The sequence below is a fragment of the Pongo pygmaeus genome, chromosome 14 (genome assembly GCF_028885625.2).
Source record: "Pongo pygmaeus isolate AG05252 chromosome 14, NHGRI_mPonPyg2-v2.0_pri, whole genome shotgun sequence".
NCBI classification, from domain to species: domain Eukaryota; kingdom Metazoa; phylum Chordata; class Mammalia; order Primates; family Hominidae; genus Pongo; species Pongo pygmaeus.
In genome coordinates, this window is record NC_072387.2 from 105,631,758 (window position 1) to 105,657,035 (window position 25,278).

Here is a 25,278-nt window from a genome sequence, read left to right on the forward strand (position 1 = left end):
CTTTGTTTCTAATATTAATAATTTGTATTTTCTTTTTTTCCTGTTGATCATTGTAGACAGAGTTTGGTCAATTTTGTTGGTCTTTTTTTTTTTTTTTTTTTGAGACAGAATTTTGCTCTGTCGCCAGGCTGGAGTGCAGTGGCGCGATCTTGGCTTACTGCAACCTCAGCCTCCTGGGTTCAAGCGATTCCACTGCCTCAGCCTCCTGAGTAGCTGGGACTACAGGCGACCACCACCACGTCCAGCTAATTTTTTGTATTTTAGTAGAGACGGGGTTTCACCATGTTGGCCAGGATGGTCTCGATCTCCTGACCTCATGATCCACCCGCCTTGGCCTCCCACAGTGCTGGGATTACAGGCGTGAGCCACCGTGCCCGGCCTTGTTGGTCTTTTTAAGGAACCATCTTTGGGATTTGTTAATGGTTTCTATGGTTTTTCCTTATTACTTTATTGATTTCTGCTCTTTAGTTCCTTAGACTTACTTTGGCTGTACTTTGTGCTTTTGCTAGAACGTTCATTGATTTTAGGCCTTTCTTTCTTTTTAAATATAAGCATTTAAAGTTGCACCTTTCACATTTTGTTTTACTTTCATTATAACTTGGATTGAAGTGTATTCTAATTTCCCTTCTGACTTCTGTGATGCATGGATTATGTATAGGTGTTCTAATTTTTAAATGCTTGGTGGTTTCTTAGGTACTTTATTATTTATTTTGAATTTAATTCCACTGTGGTCACAGAACATACTAGGTGTGATTTCCTTCCTTTTAAATTTATTTAGGCTTGTTTTGTGGTCCAGCATGGTATCTACCTTGATGAATATTCTATGTACACTTGAAAATAAGGTGTATTCTGCAATTGTTGGATGTAATATTTGTTAGTTTTTCCATCAGGTATGAGGCAAGAATTGTTAAGATCTTCGATTATCTGTTGTGGAAATTGTGAACTTTCCTGTCTCTCTCTTTAATATTGTCAATATTTCCTTCATGCATTTTGAAGCTCTGCTATTAGCAGCCTACATATTTATGACTGTCAAGTGTTCTGATGAATTTTTACTTTCATTCTTACTCAGTGTTCCTGTTTATCACTGGCAATACTCTTTTTCTTGAAGTTTTATATGATATTAATAGAATCACCTCTGCCCTCTTGATCTTATTGCTTGCATGGTGTATCTGTCTTCATCCATTTACTTTCAGTGTCTTTTGCCTTTATAAGTATGCTTCTTATAGACATCATGTAGTTGGAACTTGCTTTGTTTCTATCAATTTTGATAATTATAATCTCCTTTGTTTGAAGTGTTTACTTGATCAGTATTAATGTGATTATTGTTATGGTTGTATGTAGGTCTGCCATTTTACTATTGTTTTCTTTTTTGTTTTTGAATTTTTTGTTCATATCTTTCTGTTGTCGTTTGGATTATTTGAATATTTCTAGTATCCCCTCTGGAGTGCAGTGGTTATTCACAGCCATGATTATATTGCATTGTAGTCTTAAAATCCTGGCCTCAAGCAGTCCTCCTGCCTCAGCCTCCCAAGTAGCTGGGACTATAGGGGCATGTCCTGCACTTGACTGTAACCACTTTTTAAATAAATTTCTAACATTAGTTTAATAGTTTCTAATTATTAGTTACCACTATAATTGAAATTAAAATATGTCTTCCTCTAGCTCTTGATTTATCAATTTTAGGCAGTATCCCTTGTCTGCCTGCTACAGAAGAGGAAGAACTGAGTAGACCTCACTGGTTCCTTCTGTTCTTTCTCACCTTCAATTTTAGTTGAGTATTTGATCTTTTGGTTATATTTACAGCTTTAATGTAATATAAATAACTACTAATATACCCAAGTTTCTTTCTTGCTTTGTCACCTTTAGATAGCATCTCGATTGTATACTACTGATAATAAGGAAATTAGTATACTTCCATCTTATCTTTCAGCTACATTTTAAGTATATATTAGTATACTTTTATAATGTTTGTAGTATTTAGATTATTTCCTGTAACTATAATTGTGTATAGTAAGGAAATGAAAGCCATTTAGTAGATTAATGTATAGCTGCAGGATCAAGTCATGTGTTTGAATACTTAGAGAAGGAGATGTAATCATTTCACCAACCAGGGTCAGACACATGGAGTCTCTCGTTCACAGATGGCCACACTTTTAGTATGCTTCTCATTTGGAGCAGGAATTTTTAGTAAGCTTCACCCCGAGTTAGAGTTACTGTCTCTCTGCCAGAAGAAACCTATGCCTCTGTCTTACTAAGAACATCTGGAGATTTTTAGTGACAGTTTGTATGAATGAGATCCTCTCTCTGTGAAGATACTCTTTTTTTTATATATATACTTTTTTTTCTTTTCACTCTGAAGATATTGTTTAGCCCTATAACTCCTGGCTGTGCCTGGCCTGCCGCACATCTTTTGCCCCAGAACTCCTTTCACTGCCTTTCTGGGTTTTTCTGTCTTCTTTTTAAAAATTTAATAATGTCTTCATCTTTCTTGGATTCTTTTTTTATTTTGTTTAAAGTGCATCCTCAAAAAGTGATATGAATGCGTCTGATGCTGGAATGGAGTATTGCAGCTTCTCAGAAATTCAGAGGAAAAATGATTTTTAACACAGACTTTTATGTATAGTAAACTATTAATTAGGGTAAGGATTCAGTGCAATTGTTTAGAAGTTTTCTTTTTTCAGTGTTCTGGAGACACTGGAATCACCTGTGGTGTAAAAGTTTGGAACAATCTCTGGAAAGACTGCTGCTTTACTGGGAGGTGGCTTAGTGACAGCTTTCTCTGTGAAAATGTTTTGTGTGGGCTTTGCTTTTTGAGCCAATGAAATTCTTTTAAATAGGTTAGTTTAGCACATTTGCATTGATCGATATGACAGATGTTTGGTCAACATTCTATCATTCTGTTTTGCTGAAATCTTTTTGCGATTTGGCCTGTATTTTGTATACGCTCCTGATATTTAGGAAAGTTTGCATTTTTGTACCTTTAAAAATAGTTTTATTAACCCTCTTTATTTTGGCAACATCCATTAGTTTCCTACTGTGAGGAACAATTTAGTGTACTTCCTCCTCTTCCTCACTGTTCTTCCACCACTTAATAATTTGTTGAGGAAATTCTCTAGGATTTGCCTTTGTAATATTACTCAATTTATCAGTGGCTGATGTTTTCTGATTACTTCAGCTGACGTAGGTGGGAATGAATGAACTTACTCCCTCATCATCCTTCCCCTTTCTTTTCCCATGTTTCGTCAGCTGTATCCCTTTTGCACCATCAGGGCACGCGCTCTACTCTGTCGCTGTTAGTCCCCTGCTTTGTGTTAGTCTTGGTTCTACGTGAAATTCAGCGTGGACTGGGTTCTCCTTTGGCCACGGTTTCTTCAGCCATCTCTTGGTGAGTTCATCTTATAGTAGTTTCCTCAGGGAGGTCCTAAGAGAATTTTCCCTACTTTCTTCTATGTTCAATACAGATTGTACTTGTACCTTTTATATCTGAAGGATGGCGTGGCTGGATAATAAAGTCCTTCCCTCACCCCTGTGCCATGTATCTCGTAGTTACTGTTCTGTTCTTTTCTGGGACTATTGTTATGGAAAACCTGGGGCCAGGTTTTTTGTTTTTGGCCTGCCCATCCAAAGAGCCCTTATCTTCAAGTCTGAATTATGCTAGGATATGTCTTCTTGTTGCCCATTCTCAGCCAGGCTGCCCTGGCACTCAGTGCACCTTTTCAGTCTAGATCCATCTTTCACTTCAGGAAAATTTTCTTAATCTCTTTTGGTCTCTTCTGTTTCTTTTTCGGCTTAGTTTTCTGCATACAAGTTATACATGAATTGTATTTCCTTTGCCTGTCATCATTAGCCATAATTTTTCCTCAGCCTTTTAAAAAAGTATTTTATATAATTTACTTAAGTCAAAATTCACAAGAGACAAAGTAGGACGTTAAATTATAATAAAAGGGTTCATTCATTGAGAATCTATGAATATATCTGACATCAGTTTTCCCAAACACATAAAGCAAATATTGACAGAATTGAAGCAAAAAATAGACAGCAATATAATAATGGTAGGATACTTCAGTATCCCACTTTCAGTAATGAATAATAAAGCAAGATAGAATATTAATAAGAGAATAAAAAACTTGAATGCACTATAAAACAATTACACCTAACAAATGTATACAGACAGCAGAGTACACATTCTTTTCAGTAGCTCATGAAACATTTTCCTAGATAGACCACATGTGACACCACAAGTCTTAATAAATTTTTTAAAATTGAAATTTTACAGGCTATGATTTATGGCCCAAATGGAATAAAACTCAGAAATCAGTAACAGAAGGAAAATTGAAAAATTCACAAAATGTGAAAATTAAACACACTCTTGAGCATGCTCTTATTCAAGGGTCGGAAGATATAATATTGTGAAGATGGCCATGCTGCCCAGCGTGAGCCACACATGCAGCACACCTTTCAATTCCCAATTTTACTTTTCTGAAAATAGAAAAAAACTCACAAAATTACATGAAACCTCAAGGGACCATGAAAAGTCTGACAATCTTAAAAAAGAAAAATATTGGAGACATTACACTTAATAATGTCCGAACACCAAATAAAGCTACGGTAACCAAAGCCCTTTGGTACTGGCATAAAGGCAGAACACCAAAGCAGTGGAGCAGAATGCAGCACAGGTAGCAACTCTGGCATACATGCTCAGGTGAGTTATTTGCACACCATTTATTGAAGCATTATCCACAAAAGCCAATAGGTGAAAGCAATTTAAACTTCCCTTACCAAATGAATGGATACATATAACTTGGAATACAAAAAAATGGAATATTACTCAGCTTTTAAAAAGCAAGAGGTTTTCTAATATCTACCATAAAGACAAATTTTGAAGACATTATGCTAAATTTAATAACCTAGCCACACACAGAAAAATACTGTATGAATCTATTTACATGGAATATCTAAAGTAGTTAACACCCTTAAAAAGAGAAAATAGAATGATGTTTGTACAGTAAAAACGTTGAATTGAAAAACACCAAAATGTGTGCCCTTTATGAATGTGCAGTCATAGTTGAGAATTGTAGCTATCTAGAATTATTTTTTAGTAATACACTATGTTTATTCAGTATTTTTTCGTGAAATTTTGTTCTGCCAATTTATATTTCTGTGTCTCATCTTTTACGGTAGGTTATGTCACATTGTGTTTTTAGTTTTTATTTATGTATTATAATTTTGTATGCCAATATTCGACTCTGTAAACATTAAGACAGTGTTTAGGCAGAAGTCAGATATGAATCAGCCATACATTTATAGCCAATATAATTATTTCTGTGTTTGTTTGCCTGTATAAATATTCCCCCATTTTATGACTTCTATATTTGCTTTTTTTGGTTGGTGGTCAATGGTGGTTTTATTTTTAATTGTAAAAAATACATAACGAAATTTATAATCTCTAATATTTTCTTTCTTTTTTTTTTTTTGAGACGGAGTCTCGCTCTGTTGCCCAGGCTGGAGTGCAGTGGTGCGATCTCAGCTCACTGCAAGCTCCGCCTGCTGGGTTCACCCATTCTCCTGCCTCAGCCTCCCGAGTAGCTGGAACTACAGGTGCCTGCCACCACACCCGGCTAATTTTTCCTATTTTTTAGTAGAGACGGGGTTTCACCGTGTTAGCCAGGATGGTCTCGATCTCCTGACCTCGTGATCTGCCTGTCTCGGCCTCCCAAAGTGCTGGGATTACAGGCATGAGCCACCGTGCCTGGCCTAATATTTTCAATTATATAGTTAAGAATATTGACATTGTTAGCACCTAGCTCTAGAACATTTTTATTTTTGTGAAAGTAATATGCAATACACATGAGTCTCAGGCTTTTAAAACTCTCTATTTCCATTTCCTTTTGTTAGATCCTTCATTTTTATCTTCTCCCTTGTTCTCTTTCTCGTTTTGTCTTCATGTCTATGATAGTTTTGATTTGTTCTTATTTTTCTTGAGTCCTGATTGCTGACATTTTTACCTCCTCGTCATCTCCTGGTCTCTTTCCTGAGTTCTGATTCTGCCTTGTGATTACCCTTAATGGAAGTGATTGGATTAAGTTACTTAATTTGTCTATGATGCTTGCCCAGAATTTCCTCTGGTTTTGTTTTTCTGATGGCTATTCAGAAAATAGTATTCTTTGGCTATGTTTTTCTCATGAACGTTCATTAGATAAGTTTTACATGTTCTTTTCCTGATTTAATTTTTAAATATCTTTGAAGTGATATTGTGCCAGTTAAAAAAAAATTATTACTCATCATAAAATGAGTTGGAGTTCACTGCCCTAGCTATTTGTGGGGCTAGTCCTCTGGATGTCAGTTTTCTTTTTTTGTTTTCTGCATGTAAGGTGTGCTGGGGCCAGGGCAGCCTTCTGTAGTTAACAGTCGCAGTACTCTCTGCTTCACTGTTTCCACAGACATTCTGCTTCCCGCTAATATGATTTTGCTGTATAGCCCTGCCCTCTCTACTTCTCTGCACCAAACCATGGCCAGGAGGTCATCTGCCACCAGCCCCACTTGCCCCTGTACCCCATTCCTTTGCTACACCAAAGGGGTGTGTGTTTTGCACTTCAGGATGCGCCCTTCACCTTCAGGGAGCATAGAGTTGCTGTTCTCTGGGATCTGCCACACAGGCTGTTTCGCTGTTCCCTCTCACTGTATTCTCTTCTTTACCTCTGTCTTGCCCCCGGTAAGGCCTCTGCTTTATCTCCACTATGTGTGCTCTAGATTTCCTGGTTCTTGTAATATGCAAGGGATACAGGTTGTCACTTCAGGGTAAGCTCACACTCATAGAAGGTGTATTTTGTCAGCATTTTCTGTGATCTTTTACCATTTGGCCTTCTCACTATTTGCTTCCCCCCTCGTCTTAGGTTCATGGCTGATAGCACCTTTTAGCAGCCCTTGTACAGTTTCTTTGTATTGTTTTGCTGAAAATGGAATTTGGAGCTGCACCCTATCTGTTTACCTTGTTTCTTTTGTGTGATATGTTTCTTTTGTGTGATAGGCAGCAGGAGAATGTTGGTGTTCCATGGGGCATGTTTATATTGGAGGTCTGATATACTACATTCTTTCAAAGGATTTCTTTGCATTGAGAGTAGACTTTTAGGGGAATAGGGTGGAAGCTGGGAACACCTGTTAGGAAACTGTTTTAATAATTCAGGTGAATGGTGGCCCGTGTCACAGTGTTAACTATGGAAATGCTGAGAAGTGGTTAAACTGTGGCTATATTGTGAAGGAAAGCTGATTTGGAACTTGCTAATGGATTGGTAGGGTGAGAGAGGGAGTTGCTTGTAGCTGTGTGCACCTGTCTTTCAAATGCTGGTCTGTGCTGGGGAGCTCAGGGCAGGCTGTAAGTAAATAGGACCTGTTCACTGGAGAACGTCCCCAGTGGCACTTGCCCAGCTGCCCCGGTGGGCCCTGCTTCACTCATTTTACTGATCGGGTGTCAGTAAAATGATCTATTTAACTTTGGTCTGGGTGGGACCGCTTTTTGTTTGTTCCAGGTTTGTTGTAGAGGTTTGCGTGTCCTACAGGGGCCCTCCACAAGCACACCTTTCACTCTGCTTATAGTAGGGGTTAATGCTGCAGCCAGTGGCTCCATATACAGGGGCCAGAGCCTGCCCAGCCGTCCCGTAGTCATCTCACGGACTATCCTGATGGTTGCCTTATAGCTACTTCTGCTTGCCAAACTGAGGGTCCTCGGCCAAAGATAATGGCTTCCAGATCTGCTAGGGCCTCTTATAGTGTGTGCTTGCATTGTGGTTCTCTCTACTTAGGTTTATTACTAATGTGCTCCCACTTCCTGTCTTCCAGAAATTTATCAAAGTTGCTGGTCTGCTGTTGTCTTCAGTGCTACTGTGATTATATTACTTTTCGTCACTTCGGTGGCAAGGAGGGTAGGCAAACGTGTGTGCTTACGTCTCCCATCCTAAGCTGGTGATTTGCATTGCTCCTTAAGAATGTGAAGGGAATATAGAGGAAAAGTAATTTGGGATAGATAAGATTTTTTAGATTCAGAATTTAGAAAATGAATTGGCTAATATGCAACATGGTATTCTTTATCTAGGGCTGACATATGTCTGGCTTATTCTATTTTTCATAGCTGTTCAGTAATGGTGGGATAAACATTGGATGTGTGTGTGTGGTTTTTTTTTTTTTATACTTTAAGTTCTGGGGTACATGTGCAGAATGTACAGGTTTGTTACATAGGTATACACATGCCGTGGTGATTTGCTGCACCCATCAACCCGTCATCTACATTAGGTATCTCTCCTAATGCTATCCCGCCCCCAGCCCCCCACCTCCCCACAGGCCCCGGTGTGTGATGTTCCCCTCCCTGTGTCCACGTGTTCTCATTGTTCAGCTCCCACTTATGAGTGAGAACATGCAGTGTTTGGTTTTCTGTTCCTGTGTTAGTTTGCTGAGAACAGTGGTTTCCAGCTTCATTCATGTCCCTGCGAAGGACATGAACTCACCTTTTTTATGGCTGCATAGTATTCTATGGTATATATGTGCCACATTTTCTTTATCCAGTCTATCATTGATGGACATTTGGGTTGGTTCCAAGTCTTTGCTATTGTGAACAGTGCTGCAATAAACATATCTGTGCATGTGTCTTTATAGTAGAATGATTTATAATCCTTTGGATATGTACCCAGTAATGGGATTGCGGGGTCAAATGGTATTTCTGGTTGTAGATCCTTGAGGAATCGCCACACTGTCTTCTACAATGGTTGAACTAATTTACTCTCCCACCAACAGTGTAAAAGCCTTCCTATTTCTCTACATCCTCTCCAGCATCTGTTTCCTAACTTTTTAATGATCGCCATTCTAACTGGTGTGAGATAGTACCTCATTGTGGTTTTGATTTGCATTTCTCTAATGACCAGTGATGATGAGCTTTTTTTCATGTCTGTCGGCTGCATACATGTCTTCTTTTGAGAAGTGTCTGTTCATATCCTTCGCCCACTTTTTGAAAGGGTTGTTTTCTTGTAAATTTGTTTAAGTTCCCTGTGGATTCTGGATGTTAGCCCTTTGTCAGATGGATAGATCGCAAAAATTTTCTCCCATTCATGGCAAAAAAATTCTCCCATGTAGGTTGCCTGTTCACTCTGATGATAGTTTCTTTTGCTGTGCAGAAGCTCTTTAGTTTAATTAGATCCCATTTGTCAATTTTGGCTTTTGTTGCCATTGCTTTTGATGTTTTAGTCATGAAGTCTTTGCCCAGGCCTGTGTCCTGAATGGTATTGCCTAGGTTTTCTTCTAGAGTTTTTATGGTTTTATGTCTTACGTTTAAGTCTTTAATCCACCTCAAGTTAATTTTTGTATAAGGTGTAAGGAAGGGGTCCAGTTTCAGTTTTCCGCATATGGCTAGCCAGTTTTCCAACACCATTTATTAAATAGGGAATCCTTTCCCCATTGCTTGTTTTTTGTCTGTTAGGTGTTTTGTTTTGTTTTGTTTTATTTTTAGATGCTCTCTTAGAGTGTGGAGTCCGAGACAAAGTATAATTTAAAATGGTCTGTCTAGTTATATCTGTGGGAAGTCTTATATCATCCATACTTAGGTTTCTAATTAGTTGTCTGCAATTATGTGAATATAGGAAACAACCTATAATTTTTCATTTTTGTCTTATGTTGGGAAAAATGTGTTCACCTTAAATTTTAATACAAATACGGTACAAAAGACTGCTTTGGGGAGATAACCCTGAACATGTAAGAATGAAAACATGTTTTAGATGTAGAGTCTGCACAAGTAGCAAAATTATGTATATTGAAACATCTTCCTATTGTATTCCTTCAAGGTCTGTTTCCTTACTGGGTGTTAATTGTAAAGTTAAACCTTACTACTGTTTATGATGGTTTTGTTTTTATACTAAACTGGGAGGAGTTTTTTATGTCCCTGTGGGTTGGGCTATAGTAACATTTAATTTAATGATGCACTGATGCGAGAATTCACTTTAGGAGAAAAGATTGAAGGGTCCCCTTCCCCAGTGCCACAGGGCCAAAGGTGGTGGTGGTTCGTTTTTCTACGTAGTGTGCAGCCTGTCAAAATTTGTTAGTCTTGTTGTAGGACTCTTTCCTTAGTTCAGCTAAAGACAGGGGGTCCTTGTCACACGGCCACGAAAAATGAGTCTCACAGACAATTTGAAGAGGGCAGGACTTATTGGGTGAAAAGGAAAAGAGGGAAACAGGGACTCTCTACAAGGCCAGAGTCCCAGCTAGTGTGCTTCCCACCTTGCAGATTGAATCCCAGGTTCCATCCCGGAAGAGGAGGGAGGGGCCGGGCTCCTCCCCGCTGCAAATGGTGGGAACTTCCCGAGGCTCCACCCCAGTGCGCACTCCTCCCAGTGTGCAGGCCAGTTGGAGTTTTTCCGGGAACCCCTTTGCATTTGGCTGTCTCAGTCTTACGCCAATATCTTTCTCATTTTAATCTGTCCAAGGTGCCTTACATTCCTTCCATGTTTAGCTGTTGCAAAGATGAGTGTACACATGTCTTTTATCCTAGTGAAATGCATTTTCATAAAAACAAGAATTTTATCCCAGCAATCTATTATTGGAATTATCTATGCAAGGAGAATATTGAGAAAAATTTGAGTGGGGGCTTCCCTAGACCATCCCCAGATTTGGTGATCTGGTAAGAAGACACACAGGACTCAGCATATAGTTGTACTCAGGGCTTTCATTCTAGTGAAAAAGCAAAGTCAGCACAGGGAAAAGGTGCAAGGGGGAAAATCTGGAGGAAACCAGGCAGAAGATTCCAGGAATTCTCTCCCTGTGATGTCATAAAGGACAAGCTTAATTTTTCCAGTAATGAGAAATTCTACAATGTGTGAAATGTTGTCTACCAGGGAAGCTCGTTATAGACACTGCACCCAGAGTTTTTTGGGGGGACTAGGCACTAGACACCTTCTGTATGGCCTGCACCAAAATCCTAGACTCCCAGAAGGAAAGATGTTTAGCATAAACTGTATTTTTCATACAAACAGTTCAGGCATGAGTCATTCTTACCATGGAATGTTGGGAACACTCCTGAAATCTGGCTTCCCAAACATCAGCAGTAAGCCAACTTCGTCAGCAAACTTTTCTAAGGATAGTTGTCTCAGGACTGCTGTGTTGACTCTCTTCTGCATATTAGGTACCCAGATGCCTTGTATTTTCTAAGTATTTAAAATACTGCTGGGCGTGGTAGTGCGTGCCTGTAGTCCCAGCTACTTCATGGGCCTGAGGCAGGAGGATGGCTTGTGCCTGGGAGGTCGAGGCTGCAGTCAGCCAAAGTGACAGAGACCTTGTCTCTTAAAATTTTTTTTAAAAATACTGTGTAATAAAATAAAAGATGTAATGTGGATAGTCACCAGACTCCCTATACTGGGACTGTATGTGTTTTGTATTTTGATTGACACTTAGGTTTGTGATAGTGTTGAAGCCTGTGGGTTACTGAGTCATTCGGATTGTGGACAGTTCCTTCTGTTCCCTTTCTTTCTATAAATTTTTTTTCTAGCTTCCCATTGGCCAAACCCACCTCCTGATCCCTTTCTAAACATCTAATTCTGCACTGTTGTCAATCCATAGCTGACCAGGCAGATTTTCTTTATCACTGTCTTTCTTTCCTGTGTAACAACCACTTAGTCTTAATGGTGGTAAGATTGCTCTGGATCAAGTGCTGATATTAACATATTTACCCAGAGGGTGTGGGGAGATAATGCGGGAGGGTGGACAAGTAAACAGCAGTACATTTTGTTGAATGAGAATAATAAACTAGCTAAACTCAGTTTTCATTATTATGCCTTTTAAACCTTTTTTTTTTTTTTGAGACGGAATCTCGCTCTGTCACCCAGGCTGGAGTGCAGTGGCGCAATGTCAGCCACTGCAAACCTCTGCCTCCCAGGTTCAAGCGATTTTCCTGCTTCAGCCTCCTGAGTAGCTGGGACTACCGGCATGCCATGCCCGGCTAATTTTTGTTTTTTTTTTTTAGTAGAGATGGCGTTTCACTGTGTTGGCCACACTGGTTTTGAACTCCTGACCCTCATGATCCGCCCACCTCGGCCTCCCAAAGTGATGGGATCACAGGCATGAGCCCCTGTGCCCGGCCTCTTAAATATTCTTGATCAAGGTTGCTAACGGGGTATCACTTAAGGTTTTTGGCAATAATGGCCAAAGAGTGAAGGGGTTGGGGGATGATAACTTTAGCATCAATTTTACAGGATAAGAAAAGGCAACAAATTATAATTTGCCTTAACAATATTATCTTAAACATATTTTGACAGCTATTCAGGATTATGAAACTGCTCAGGAACACAATGAAAATGATCAGCAGATTCGAGAAGGTCTAGAGAAAGCACAAAGATTATTGAAACAGTCGCAGAAACGAGATTATTATAAAATCTTGGGAGTAAAAAGGTGAATTATTAATTTAAAATTTACTTTGCTATTTTTAATCAACTCTGTTTCAAAGCTAATCATTGCTCTTTTTCCTCTCTGATTCATTTTCTTTACTTAATGTAATTTCAGTCATATGGATTAAACCTTAACAATCTTTAACATTAGAAAGCTACTTTGAGTATTTTATAGGTAAGTTTCTTTGATAGAGACCAATAATGCAACAACAGAGAATTAGTACTTGGCAACAAAGATGACACTGTAGCATGAATGGGTCCTAGGCCTAGATTTTTTAAGAAGGGTAAAGGGGTAGGAGTGAGATTTCTTTTGGTGGGGATGGAGGAGGAGACAGAATGGGTAAAGAAAAAGCCTTCTCTAGGCCTAAAAATAAAGTAGTGCTTTCAGAATTAAGTCTGAAATTAAGATCTACCTTATATAAAAGTACATACTAAGTAAATGATACACCTCCCAGTGCCTGTGAGTTAATTCTGAAATTAAGTAAATGACATACCTCCCAGTGCCTGTGAGTGAATTCTGAAATTAAGTAAATGATATACCTCCCAGTGGTTCACTGAGTAAACCATCAATCTTTCAAAATTCGGAATCTTTGTGCTTACTATTAAGTAAGCTAATGCAGAAGCATAATTGAAAGTGGCAGAGTCAAATATCTTTTTAATACCAAGAATTGAATTATGGTAAGTTGGAAATTCAGAAAGTTAAAAAATTCATTGATGTACCCTTTTTAAAAAAGGGAAAGTTCTAAAGATCAGGAGTGCTTTATTCTCAGTAATCTTAGTGAGCGAGTATCCAAGGAAGCCTGATGTCAGCTTTAATGATCATCCAGAACTGTATATGCAGATCTTTGGCCTGTGATACCATTGGAACTATTTTATAAAACCATTTTGTTAATTGCCAGTGGGATCTTAATCAGCTCTTCTGATTTTTATGATAGTATGTTAGACACTTCTCCACTAATGACTATTTATTTTACCACCCCTCAGAAATGCCAAAAAGCAAGAAATCATTAAAGCATACCGAAAATTAGCACTGCAGTGGCACCCAGATAACTTCCAGAATGAAGAAGAAAAGAAAAAAGCTGAGAAAAAGTTCATTGACATAGCAGCTGCTAAAGAAGTCCTCTCTGATCCAGGTATTATTAGCTTTTATTCCTTTGACTCATCCTAGAGGTGGTGTTAGAAGCGAGGGTGGAACATGTGGTGGGTTCTCCATGTGGGGCTGTATAGGCAGTGACGGGTCCTGAGCCCAGTTCCAGAGGTCCAGTTTTATGCCTGCCCTCATTCAGCCCCCTTATGCTGGGCACCCTCCTGTTGCAGGGTACAGTGGAAAGACTATCAAACGTGGAATCAGAGGGCCTGAATTTGAATCTTTTTTTCTACTCAAACAAGTTATCAGAACTTTTTGGTCTCAGTTTTTTCAACACTGAGTGTAAGAGGATCTCTCAGGTTCCCTCTAACCTCAAAGGTCAATGATGAATTTTCTCCACCAAGCTTACAGGAGCTTGATGAGGAAACCAGCTTGCCAGGCTGGATTACATGGAGTGGGAGAAGAACAGAAGTCTGGCCTAGGGCCTGCTTTGCCCCATATGTGTTCACCAGGAATCTTGCCCTGAATCATAGGATCATTAGATTCACAGGCTTATACATGTTTTTTTTTAAAAAAAATTTATTTTTTGTAGAAATGGGATCTCACCATGTTGCCCAGGCTGGTCTTTAACTCCTGGGCTAAAGTGATCTTCCCAAAGTTCTGAGATTACAGGTGTGAGCCTCTGCACCTGGCCACGTGTGTTCTTTTGCTGTACAGTAATATGGCCTGGAAATTTCATAAGAGGGAGACAGGCTAAGCATTGAGGTAATATTGAACAATGCTTTGCTGTTGTCAGAGAATTTCATGTTAAGCTTATACTGCTTTTTTGTGGCCTTCCATGTCAGTGGGAACAGAAGCTGTGATCTGAGCTAAACAACTTAAACAAAAAGAGAGGAAAGTTTTATGTTTATTTGTCAAATCTTTTTTGCAGTGGAATTGAAAGTAAATGATCCCTTTGTTTTCAAGTAATTTATAATCCAGTAAAGGAGACAGAAATGTACTTCCCTTATGTCCTGTTACTTAGCAAATATTGAGTGGCTACAACCTGCCTTAAGCAGTTCAATCCTCTTAGTTTGTGCAGTGCACAGGTGTGACAGCGTATCAGACTGGGAGTCAAGATCTTATGGGAGGGGGACTTTGTGCTAAGTTTTAAGGTAGCAGGGAGCCAGCCAAGGAGATGGGTGTCCCTGCACAGAGGCATGCACTGAGGAAAGAGCTGCAGGTCCTTTTTCTTACCTCCTGTTCTTATATTCAGGATGAACTATCTTTTCTTTTAAAGACTTTAAAGTTTTTTACTAAGCATATATCAAAACACATATATCATATTTATGAATATGTTTAGTAGAATCACATGATGTATGCAATCTGAAACTTAATTTTCACTTGAAATAAATCTTGGCTATAGTTTTTTCTCATTGAAAAATGGTTACCTCATTCTTTGAGATGTATGCAGACCACTCCATTGAATTTTTAAGTAATTACATGATGTGGATATAGCTGAATTCACTTCCCCTTCCATTCACAGCATCCTTTCTCTGGGGCCATTATCACCCCCACCCCTATGCAGAGTTCAGTACTGTTCTAAGTGCTAACACCCTAGATTAATTTTGCCTGTGAGATATCAAAGATATGGGGCCTGAGTCTAACTGCATTAGCTTTTATAAAACAAAGCTGAGTTTCAGATCACCTACAGTACCCGCTTAGTTATTAACACTCAGCATAAGAACCCTCCATTTTACTGGTGGGTTTCCTCCTCCTTAATATGTAGCTTCAGATTAACTTCCCAGAATGAAGTAAACTGGCTTTTCTCTAAGTATCTTTGAACCCCTAAAGGACAAGTTACTGTGAGAGAGCAAAGTGAGACTTGGGATTATTTTTATATTTGCATTTTTTTCTGCATTCTCTATTTTCCATTTATTAAAAAACCTAGCTATATGCTAAGTCTTTTTTTTTTTTTTTTTTTGTAAGTTCAGGGGTACATGTGCAGGTTTGTTACATAGGTAAATGTGTGTTATGGGGGTTTGTTGTACAGATTATTTCATCACCCAGGTATTAAGTCTAGAACCCATTAGTTATTATTCCTGATCCTTTCCCTCCTCCCTTCACCCTCCAATAGGCCCCAGTGTCTGCTGTTCCCCTTTATGCATCCATGAGTTCTCATCATTTAGCTCCCACTTGTGAGAATATGTGGTATTTGGTTTTCTGTTCCTGCATTAGTTTGCTAAGGATAGTGGCCTCCAGCATTCATGCCCCTGCAAAGGACATGATCTCATTCTTTTTTATGGCTGCACAGTATTCCATGGTATATATGTACCACATTTTCTTTATCCAGTCTATCATTGATGGGCATTTAGGTTGATTCCATGTCTTTTCTATTGTGAATAGAGCTGCAATAAACAGATATATGCATGTGTCTTTATAATGGAACAATTTGTATTCTTTTGGGTGTATACCCAGTAATGAGATTGCTAAGTTGAATGGTATTTCTGTCTTTAAGGAATTGCCACACTGTCTTCCACAATGGCTGAATGAATTTACACTCCCACCAATAGTGTATAAGCGTTCCTTTTTCACCACAACCTTGGCAGCATCTTTTTTTTTACTTTTTAATAATAGTCATTTTTTATTGCAATAATGATCTAATTATTTGCTCTAGTGATCAGTGATGTTGAGCTTTTTTTCATATGATTGTTGGCCGCATATATGTCTTCTTTTGAGAAGTGTCTGTTCATGTCCTTTGCCCACTTTTTAATGGGGTTGTTTTAAGTTCCTTGTAGACCTTTGTCAGTTGCATAGTTTGCAAAAATTTTCTCCCATTCTGTAGGTTGTCTGTTTACTCTGTTGATAGTTTCTTTTGCTGTGCAGAAGCTCTTTAATTAGATCTCATTTGTCAATTTTTGCTTTTGTTGCAATTTCATGATGGAAACACCAAAAGCAATCTTTGCTCATACCTATGTCCTGAATAGTATTTGCTTAGGTTGTCTTCCAGGGTTTTTCTAATGGCTCTGAGGACATGAGCTCTTTCTTCCTATCCGGGCACTATTCCTCTCTGTTGCCTTCTCCCATGTCTCTGCATTGGTCTCTCTGTTCAGGGCTCAGAGGCCCTGCTGTGGGGGCACCAATTGCATGGGGAGGGAAAGGTGAGCCTCCTGGAGTTGTATGTTATGGAGGCCCCTCCCCTCATGTCTGAGGAGCCTTAGTGCCAGAATGCTCATTAGTTGCTTGATGAGGTCATTGCCTTATAGACTTTATTTTGGGGATTAGGGTGGTGAGCTGGCTGTTTCATTAGAATTGTAGACTTTTGGAAGTTTCTTTCTCTCAAATTATTTTTTTCCAAATAATTTCATTGGGTAGTTATCAAGCTTGGGTGGCTTCTTCTGGAGTGAGATTTAGGGGCCTGAATCTCAATAAATACGTATTTTTAACCCTGAACCTCACCCTCCTTGTGGTGAATTTCTCTAGTCTGTTTCTTCAGGGTGGGAATGGGAGAGCCTGGATTTGAATGTCAGGCACAACTCTTGATAACTGAAAAGTAAGTAGATCCTCAGGCCCACCCACCCTCCTCTGCCCAAAGAAAACATTCCCCCTGCCCCTATACCTTAGATATTATCTGGTTCTTAATTTTGATTTCTTTCTAGAAATGAGAAAGAAGTTTGACGACGGAGAAGATCCCTTGGATGCAGAGAGCCAGCAAGGAGGCGGTGGCAACCCTTTCCACAGAAGCTGGAACTCATGGCAAGGGTTCAATCCCTTCAGCTCAGGCGGACCATTTAGATTTAAATTCCACTTCAATTAAACCAACTGTTTTTCTGCTCTTCTTCCTTAATTTTTTTAAAGATTAAAAACAAAGAAATCTTGTTCCGGGACCCTAATGAAAAAAAATTTCAAATCTTTCAGTTTGTCCATGACCAAAGAGTTGCTTTAATAGGAAAAAATCTGTTCTTATCCCTGTTAGATTTATGGTTAATGGGTTTGCAACAGCAGGGAGGCAAGGAATGGTTCTATTTCTGACAGAGCAGCCTGCATCTGCTTTATGCTGTCTGGAGGGAAGTGGTCTGAGGCAGGCTCACCTGTGGAAGTGCTCACGTATTCTGTATTTTTCTACACTGGAGCTGAGATTCTTCTCTTCACAGTCTTGCAGAGTAAGTCAGTGCCTACAAGTGTAAGGAGGAGCTGTAATCTTCACAAGAATGGTTATGCTTCAGTATTCTGAAAGAGAACATGAACATTTTTGAGCTGTATGTTCTTAGGGACAACTGTGCTTCGATATGGTCAGTCTCGTCACTTGTGAGTAGCTGTGAAATCTTTAGTGTGCATGTGTTTACACCTCTGTGGTCTGTCAACATGGCTGTCACTGAAGAAGGAGCAAGAGACCATCTTTTAGGAACCCTGCCACCAAATAATAATATATCCAGGCTTAGACTTTGGATTAATGTTAAATGTACATTTTTTTTGGTTCAGTACCTGAAGAAGAATACTGAAACTTGAATCTATAAATTCCTATGGACCCTTTTAATATTAAACACAACAAAAGTTATAGGTAAAATAGGTTCAGATAAAATAGTGGTGGTATTTAAAATAATATTGCTGAAGTGCAGATTGAAATACTTTTTAAACAACTGAAGTTCTGAGTTTTTATAGGGAATTTCATGTAACAAGACTGGTTTAGAAATGTAAAGTTGCGCAGTCAATGTAAATAAATACAGAACGCCATGCTTCCCACTTTTAAGTAAAGACAGTGGGCAGCTTCTTTTTCTCCTTCTATCAAGGCTTCCCCCTATCTTAAAGGTCTGTGGCGCCTCCCACGTGGGACCTGTCTGCTGGTACGTGTTAAACAGCAGACCTGCCCTTCTACCAGATCTTGATGCCTCTGATGTTCTCCTGCCTACAAGAAAACACAGGCAAGTTTAGTCAGGTCTGGCTATATTTCCACTGTTGTTTCATTTAATAAGATGGCATCTCCTCTTGAGATATGTTCTTCTTACCTTTTAAGAAGATACTATTTAAGAAGTGAACTATTCAGTCTTTGTATACTGAATGCTTTTTCCCTAAAAAATGTTAATCAAGAATATTGAATATTTATGGAACTCTCGATGCTGCATTTGAAAGCTGAAGGAATTACTTTAGATAGGAATTGCTACCTTTATTCCGGAAAGGTTTTGTTTCTGCCTCAAAGCATTTTGAAGTGTTTTAACCATTAAAGGGTCTAATTTTTTTTCTTAATAAAATCAAGCATTTTAATTCACTGTGGGAGGCATCCTGACCATGGACATCCATAACAGCAAAGCACAAATCGTTTTCGTCTGTAGTCATATCCTGAAACATAGGTGGACAAATTTTTAACTGAGAGACAAAAATCACATAGTTGTTGAATTGAGCAGAACACTTAAGTGCTTTCTGCATCTGTTTAGGAGTCTATTTCTTACCAATAATTTCCAAGGCATTTCTGTTTATTTAGTAATCTCACTACTGGCTATGTCAGCAATATCTTTTTCAATCTGGTTCCTTTTGTATATGATGTCACTGTGACCTCTCTGAAATATAGTGATGGCTTTTACCTACTTTGAAAAGAATTTTCACATAGAGTCAGGAAAAAAAGGAAATATCAAATCACTTCCCTTTCCACTTGGAGAGCACGACAGTTGCCAACAACAAGGGGTCAAGGGCCGCACAGGAGATATGTTGGGTGCCTGGCTACCTCCCACCTGCTGCCCAGAGGCTTGTTGGCATTTTCATTTTTTCTCCGCTTGTAACAACCATAGTTTCAGTTCCTACATTCTTATCATGGATTTAACTTAGTCATCTTAACTGACGTGCAGTTACTCGCCTGTTTTCAGTGAAGAGAGAGAAGCAGCTCTGGTGCCACATGCCGGTGCCATGGAGGGAAATGAATTCTCTGCAATCTGTTGTTTCGCTGATTCATGAAGAAAGTAACAACTGTTGAGTTTCAGCCTTGATGGCCGTTGGCAGTTTTCTGGTGTCCACCCAAACGGAAAGACAGTCACTCCTGCTTCCCCTAACGTGTGACTGAGCAGCAGCCTGGGTGTGTAAAGAGATAGTCATTCCCCCTGCCTGTCTCACTGTAGGGTAGCATTATCCACTGTAAAACCGTACTACTTTCATTTTCCCTTGGGGACTGCAGGTGCCAGGTAACCTTTTTTTTTTTTTTTTTTTTTTTTTTGAGACAGAGTCTTGCTCTGTTGCCCAGGCTGGAGTGCAGGGACACCTCCCGGGTTCAAACGATTCTCCTGCCTCAGCCTCCAAATAGCTGGGGCTATAGGTGTGCACCACCATGCCTGGCTAATTTTTGTATTTTTAGTAGAAATGGGGTTTCACTGTGTTAGCCAGGATGGTCTTGATCTCCTGACCTTGTGATCTGCCTGCCTTGACCTTCCAAAGTGCTGGGATTACAGGCGTGAGCCACCGCACCTGGCCATCAGGTAACCTTTATGGCTCTTTCAGGAAAAGTGAAATCAGAGAGGGGTACCCTAGCCACAGCTCTGTTGTATTCTGCTCTTCTTTCCTTTTTGGTGAGCTCCATGGGTGGAGTTATCAGTAGTCTGTACTTTGTGGATATTTTGCCCAGCAGGAAGTATTAGACACATCAGTCTAGAAGCATTGTGAAAAGGTTCCAAAACGGGAGACAAAATTTAATTCATTCCTCAGTTCTGAAAGTTTGTGCTTTCTTACCATGAATAGATGAAAACTTGAAAAAAATCTTGACAGTTTACTAATGTGAATTGGATGTAACATACTGCTAATTCTACAAGGCCTTTCTCTTTAGTCAGTATTAAAAATCTTCTTTAAAGTATTGGTATGAAAACAAATTTTTGTTGCCCTGATAATGGAATTTTAAAACTACCCACAGTTTTAGAGAAAACATAACTGGGTAAAAAAGGTAGCCAATAAAACCACAATTTGAAATTGATACCATTTTCTACTCACAATGGATGATGAAAAATTTCACCTTTAAATGGGTCAGAAGTTGTCTTTGACAGACATATACCATGAAAAAACTACATAAAATGGCTCCCTGGTGAGATTACAGACACAGGGCCCTGGTGATGGGTGTTGCAAAGTTTTCACTGAGCACACAGCAATGGTATCACCTAGAGAAGTTCACGCACCTTTGTTGAATGTAGTTGACTTTTCCAAATTTATAAAGGAAGGAAGAAGGCAAATGTTAATTTGCTAACAACGAATATCCTTTTTCTAAATCAGATCATTCCTTCTTTGTTAGTGGCAGTTTATCCTGTAATTTCAAATGACGTTAAGAGGTGGGATTATTTGGGGTTTTTTTGTTTGTTTGTTTACAGATGATCTCATTTGCTGAATGATTTAAGAGTAAAATTAGCCACTGCGTGGCTTTGTATATAGTAACCAGTTTTGTTGCACTTGTCCGTGGCTGAAACACTTACCTGCAGTGGGAAGCCGAGCAAGGAGGAGGTAAACATTGGAGATGTTTGTGAAAATGTTACTCTTACCGTGAGGTTTTAGTTTGTTTTAAATAAGAAAAGACTAAGTAACTTAATCCATCTCAATGTAGTGTTTTAATAAAAAAGGAACCTAATATTTGAAATGGGTCTCAGACATGTCTACAAATATGGGTACTATTTTTATGCCCGTGTATTTTCACATTTAATAAAAATATTTATGGTCATATCAGTATTTCCTTGCTTTTGATTCATTTTTGTCCTTGAATATAAAATTCTAAGAAAGTCCATCTTAGGAAAAGTCTATTATTTCCAACTTTGCTTCACGCAAAACCAGTGACTGAGGTGACAAAAGGGCTCTTCCTTTACACAAGTTGACAGGGAAGGTCAGAACACACAAAGCAGAAAGGGCTAAAATTTCTTAACCCTCAAAAGTCCTAGGACAACTGAGGACTTAAAAAACGGACAAGTCTTCCATTTCAGTACTATTAAAATGTAACACTTAAATTGGCTTTGTCTGAAGATTTTCTCTTTTATACCCCATTTGTACATTTCTGTTAAGGTCCTAAGTTGGGAGGAAGGACACTATAGCCTATCTCAAATTTCCAGCTACAAACAGAAGGAACTGTCTTCTCAGTTAATGTATTCTGCATATCTTAAGATCCAAGGAGAGCTACAATATGTAAATGTATATAGAACTTTTCCAGAAAGCTCAAACCTTCCAATTTTTTTTTTTTTTTTTTTTTGGTGAGACGGAGTCTTGCTCTGTTGCCCAGGCTGGAGTGCAGTGGCATGATCTCGGCTCACTACAACCTCTGCCTCCCTGGTTCAAACAATTCTCTGCCACCGCCTCCCGAGTAGCTGGGATTATAGGTGCCCACCATCACGTCTGGCTAATTTTTTTGTATTTTTAGTAGAGATGGGGTTTCACCATCTTGGCCAGGCTGGTTTTGAATTCCTGACCTCGTGATCCACCTGCCTCAACCTCCCAAAGTGCTGGGATTACAGGCGTGAGCCACTGCACCCAGCCAAAGCTTCCAAAGTCTTAATCGTCATGACATTGTAGCAATATATGAGCAGCCAGCCTGAGTCTGAAGATAAACAGCATGAACATGTGGAGCAGGCATGAGGGCTGTAGGGAAACTGCAAGAAGGGAGGTCCAGGTCCTCTTCCCAGAGCCTCAGGAGCTCTCACTGAGCAGGCACCAAACCTGCTCCCTCCCTACCCCCAGGCCCAAATCAGTGCTTCATCTTTAAAAAAAAAAATTATCATTTTAATCTTAATGCTAGCTTACAGTTCACACCTCAGAGACCCTGAACTCTGCAAACCCTTTGGGGTTTGGGAGCAAATCCTTTGGGAATGCTTCTATGATAAACAGAAGCTTAATATGCATATTTATTGCCTTATACTAGGATTGTTTCTAATGAAGCATACAGGAGACAACTCAGCTTGCATGTCTATTTTGAACACATTTCCAACCTTCACTTAGGTCTGTTTTTCCTAATCAACTCAGTCTACTGGGATAAGCAACCCTCTGACAGATACTCCCAGGGACTGGGCTGCCATGGCTTGGAAGGGCCACTGGGAACATTAGTGCCAAGGTCTGAGGAAACCAGAATTGAACATATGTAAAAAACATAAGGGAGTAACCACTGCTTGCAGCATTTCTGAGTGGATTTCAACTGCTCTAAGTCTTCTTGGTATTTATATACTTCCTTGTTATTACAGGAGATTTGTATAGGTATATCTTTGAGTACAGTGTGCCATTTGTAGGTACGGTTAAAAAGGATTTTTCCTTCTTACGCTGTTTTCCCTAACTACATGTAGTTTTGCTCCTAAGTATGAAGATGCTTTATCTCTAAAGTATCTGTTAAAAGGATAATTCTTTAGAGATAAAGCATCTTCATACTTAGGAGCAAAATTACAACAAGTAACTAGTTAGGGAAACCAGTATAAGAAGGAAAAATGCTCTCTAAAGTATCTGTTAAAAGGATGACTCTTAGGGCCGGGCATGGTGGCTCACACCTGTGATCCCAGAACTTTGGGAGGCCAAGTTGGGCGGATCACCTGAGGTCAGGAGTTCAAGACCAGCCTGGCCAACATGATGAAACCCTGTCTCTACTAAAAATACAAAAAATTAGCCGGACGTGGTGGCAGGCGCCTGTAGTCTCAGCTACTTGGGAGGCTGAGGCAGGAGAATCGCTTGAACCTGGGAGGTGGAGGTTGCAGTGAGCCAAGATTGTGCCACTGCAACTCCAGCCTGGGCAACAGTGAGACTCCATCTCAAAAAGAAAAAAAAAGGATAATTCTTTTAACAAATAACGTACATTTCACTGTGTCAAGTTTTCTTAGGATTTTAAATACCCTGTCACTTCATATATACCACCGGTTGCACTATTTTGTTTCCTGCAATGTTTGTGGCTTTGTTATCTGAAGTTACAGCGGAAAGACTTCATTCTACGGTTAATGTTTGTGCAAACAAAATAGCATCTATTCCTCCTACTGAATGCATAAACATTAAGCAATTGTGGAATGAGGGGAGGGCTCTCCCTGTAGGACAGGGTCTCAGATCAGAGGAAATTCATTATGGACATTGTACAATGAAAAAAAGCAGCATTAGCAAATCTAGAGCTTTTGTCCAAAAAGTTGGTACTGCTGTTATGAATAAGTATTAGGAAACAATGCAGGCATAAAAATATTCACCGAGCAGTTTAGGATTTATATGAATGGATGTTAGCCCTTCACTGCGCTTGAGGATCAAATCACAAAAGCTCTTCACGTGGTTCATAAACTCACTTGCCTTGTCACCCAGGCTCCAACCTCACGGGCCTTCTTTCAGTCCTCAAACGAACAAAACTCCTTCCATACTATTCTTTCTTGCCTGGCTAGCATGAACTTTTACTTCAGGTTTCATCCTAAAATGTTACTTGTTAAGTCTGTCTTGACGCTTGCCCTTCACAACATTTTCATTTGGATATTAATGTCTGTTATTTATACTGTCTAGTAACCCTAAGAGGACAGCTTGGCACACCGTAGGTACTTAAATTATTTGTTAAATTGTTGAAATATTTGTTCGATCTGTTCAGGGAAGAGAGACCTACTATATTACTGGCCTTATTTAGATGAAACTTTTTAGAAATCGTTTCTGGTGGAAGCAGACCGTGGGGAAACAAAGGAAAAGCTACCTACCAGCGTGAGGAAGACAAACACAGCAGAGGTCTGTGGCAGGACATTTGTATGGAAAGTAGTTTCAATCTGATGCTCTAGACTAGACGCTCTACTACAGGATTAGTTCTATTTATTTCAACATTCATCTTACCCACTAAAGGTAGTACCATAATTATTCCTCCTCTCCTTTTCCCGAAAATTTTAAAATTAAACATAAGGTTGATCTGGAGCCCTTGTCATTCAAATAATGGTTTGAAGCCCATCTTTAAAATCTGAATAATTTTTCTTCAATTCTAATAAAAACCTTTCGTTTTTAAAGTAAAATCACATCAGGTAGGATACAAACTTTACATAGTTGAGCAGATCCACATGATTGAAGTAAACTTCTTCACTTCAAGTAATAATTAACTGTAGAGGAGAAGATTATTTTCCAAATCACAGATCTTTACAACAGAGGTGTTACTAGTCTAAGTCAAGAGGCTTTACCTGAGAATTTCTCAGAAAATAGAAGTTTGTATTTGGTAAATGGGGTTAACAAATAGAAAATGGGGACAGCTGTCACATTACCATAACACTTGAAGACTTTTGAAAAAGAGTGGTTCTAGGATGGGCTTACACACCTGACTGAGCCCCTCTAACTTACAAAGTTACCTGTAATTTTGGCCGTCAAAGCCCTGAACCATCATGTTTCCTCTTCCTCACTTTGCCACCAAAGGTGAGATTTTAACCAATCAACTGGTTCTTTGGAAGTGAGTGGAGCCCCTTCAGTCTATGAAGTAACAGAAGTAGGCAAGACAATGGCTGGGTCATAACTTCTGCTTGTTGGTTTGAGCATGGGCCCATCAGCACCTTTTACTTCATCTCTGTAACTATGGATCTGAGACACATGATCCACGTGTTCATCTGACTTGCCCTGTACCTCCTGCCCCTGAAAGTATTCGGCTGGGTCCCTGGAGCCTCTTCTGGGCAGTGGCAATTTGTTGTCTGGTTGCTTCTCAGGTGCTGGAGTCAGAACCTGGCACACAGCAACAAGCAGTTCTGTGGGCAGGTCCCACTTGTGTCAGACTACATGTTTAATATTAAAAGCCTGATTTTATAACCCCAGGCTGACATGGCTTGAGGTGCCTTTAGAAGTATTTGATGCTATCCTTCTAAGAGCTATGTTGTTCTCTAG

The 25,278-nt window shown here is 39.4% G+C and overlaps 1 protein-coding gene across 1 annotated transcript in view; it reads left to right on the forward strand.

The window, feature by feature from the left end:
* DNAJC3 (DnaJ heat shock protein family (Hsp40) member C3) overlaps positions 1-21,171 on the forward strand; it is a 109,347-nt gene extending 88,176 nt beyond the window's left edge. Inside the window, exons 10-12 of the mRNA XM_054447363.2 lie at positions 12,288-12,420; positions 13,401-13,549; positions 17,142-21,171. Coding sequence (XP_054303338.1) covers positions 12,288-12,420; positions 13,401-13,549; positions 17,142-17,299 — 440 coding nt within the window. The 3' untranslated portion in view covers positions 17,300-21,171. The remainder of the gene's footprint in view (positions 1-12,287; positions 12,421-13,400; positions 13,550-17,141) is intronic.
* The last annotated feature ends 4,107 nt before the right edge of the window (positions 21,172-25,278 follow it).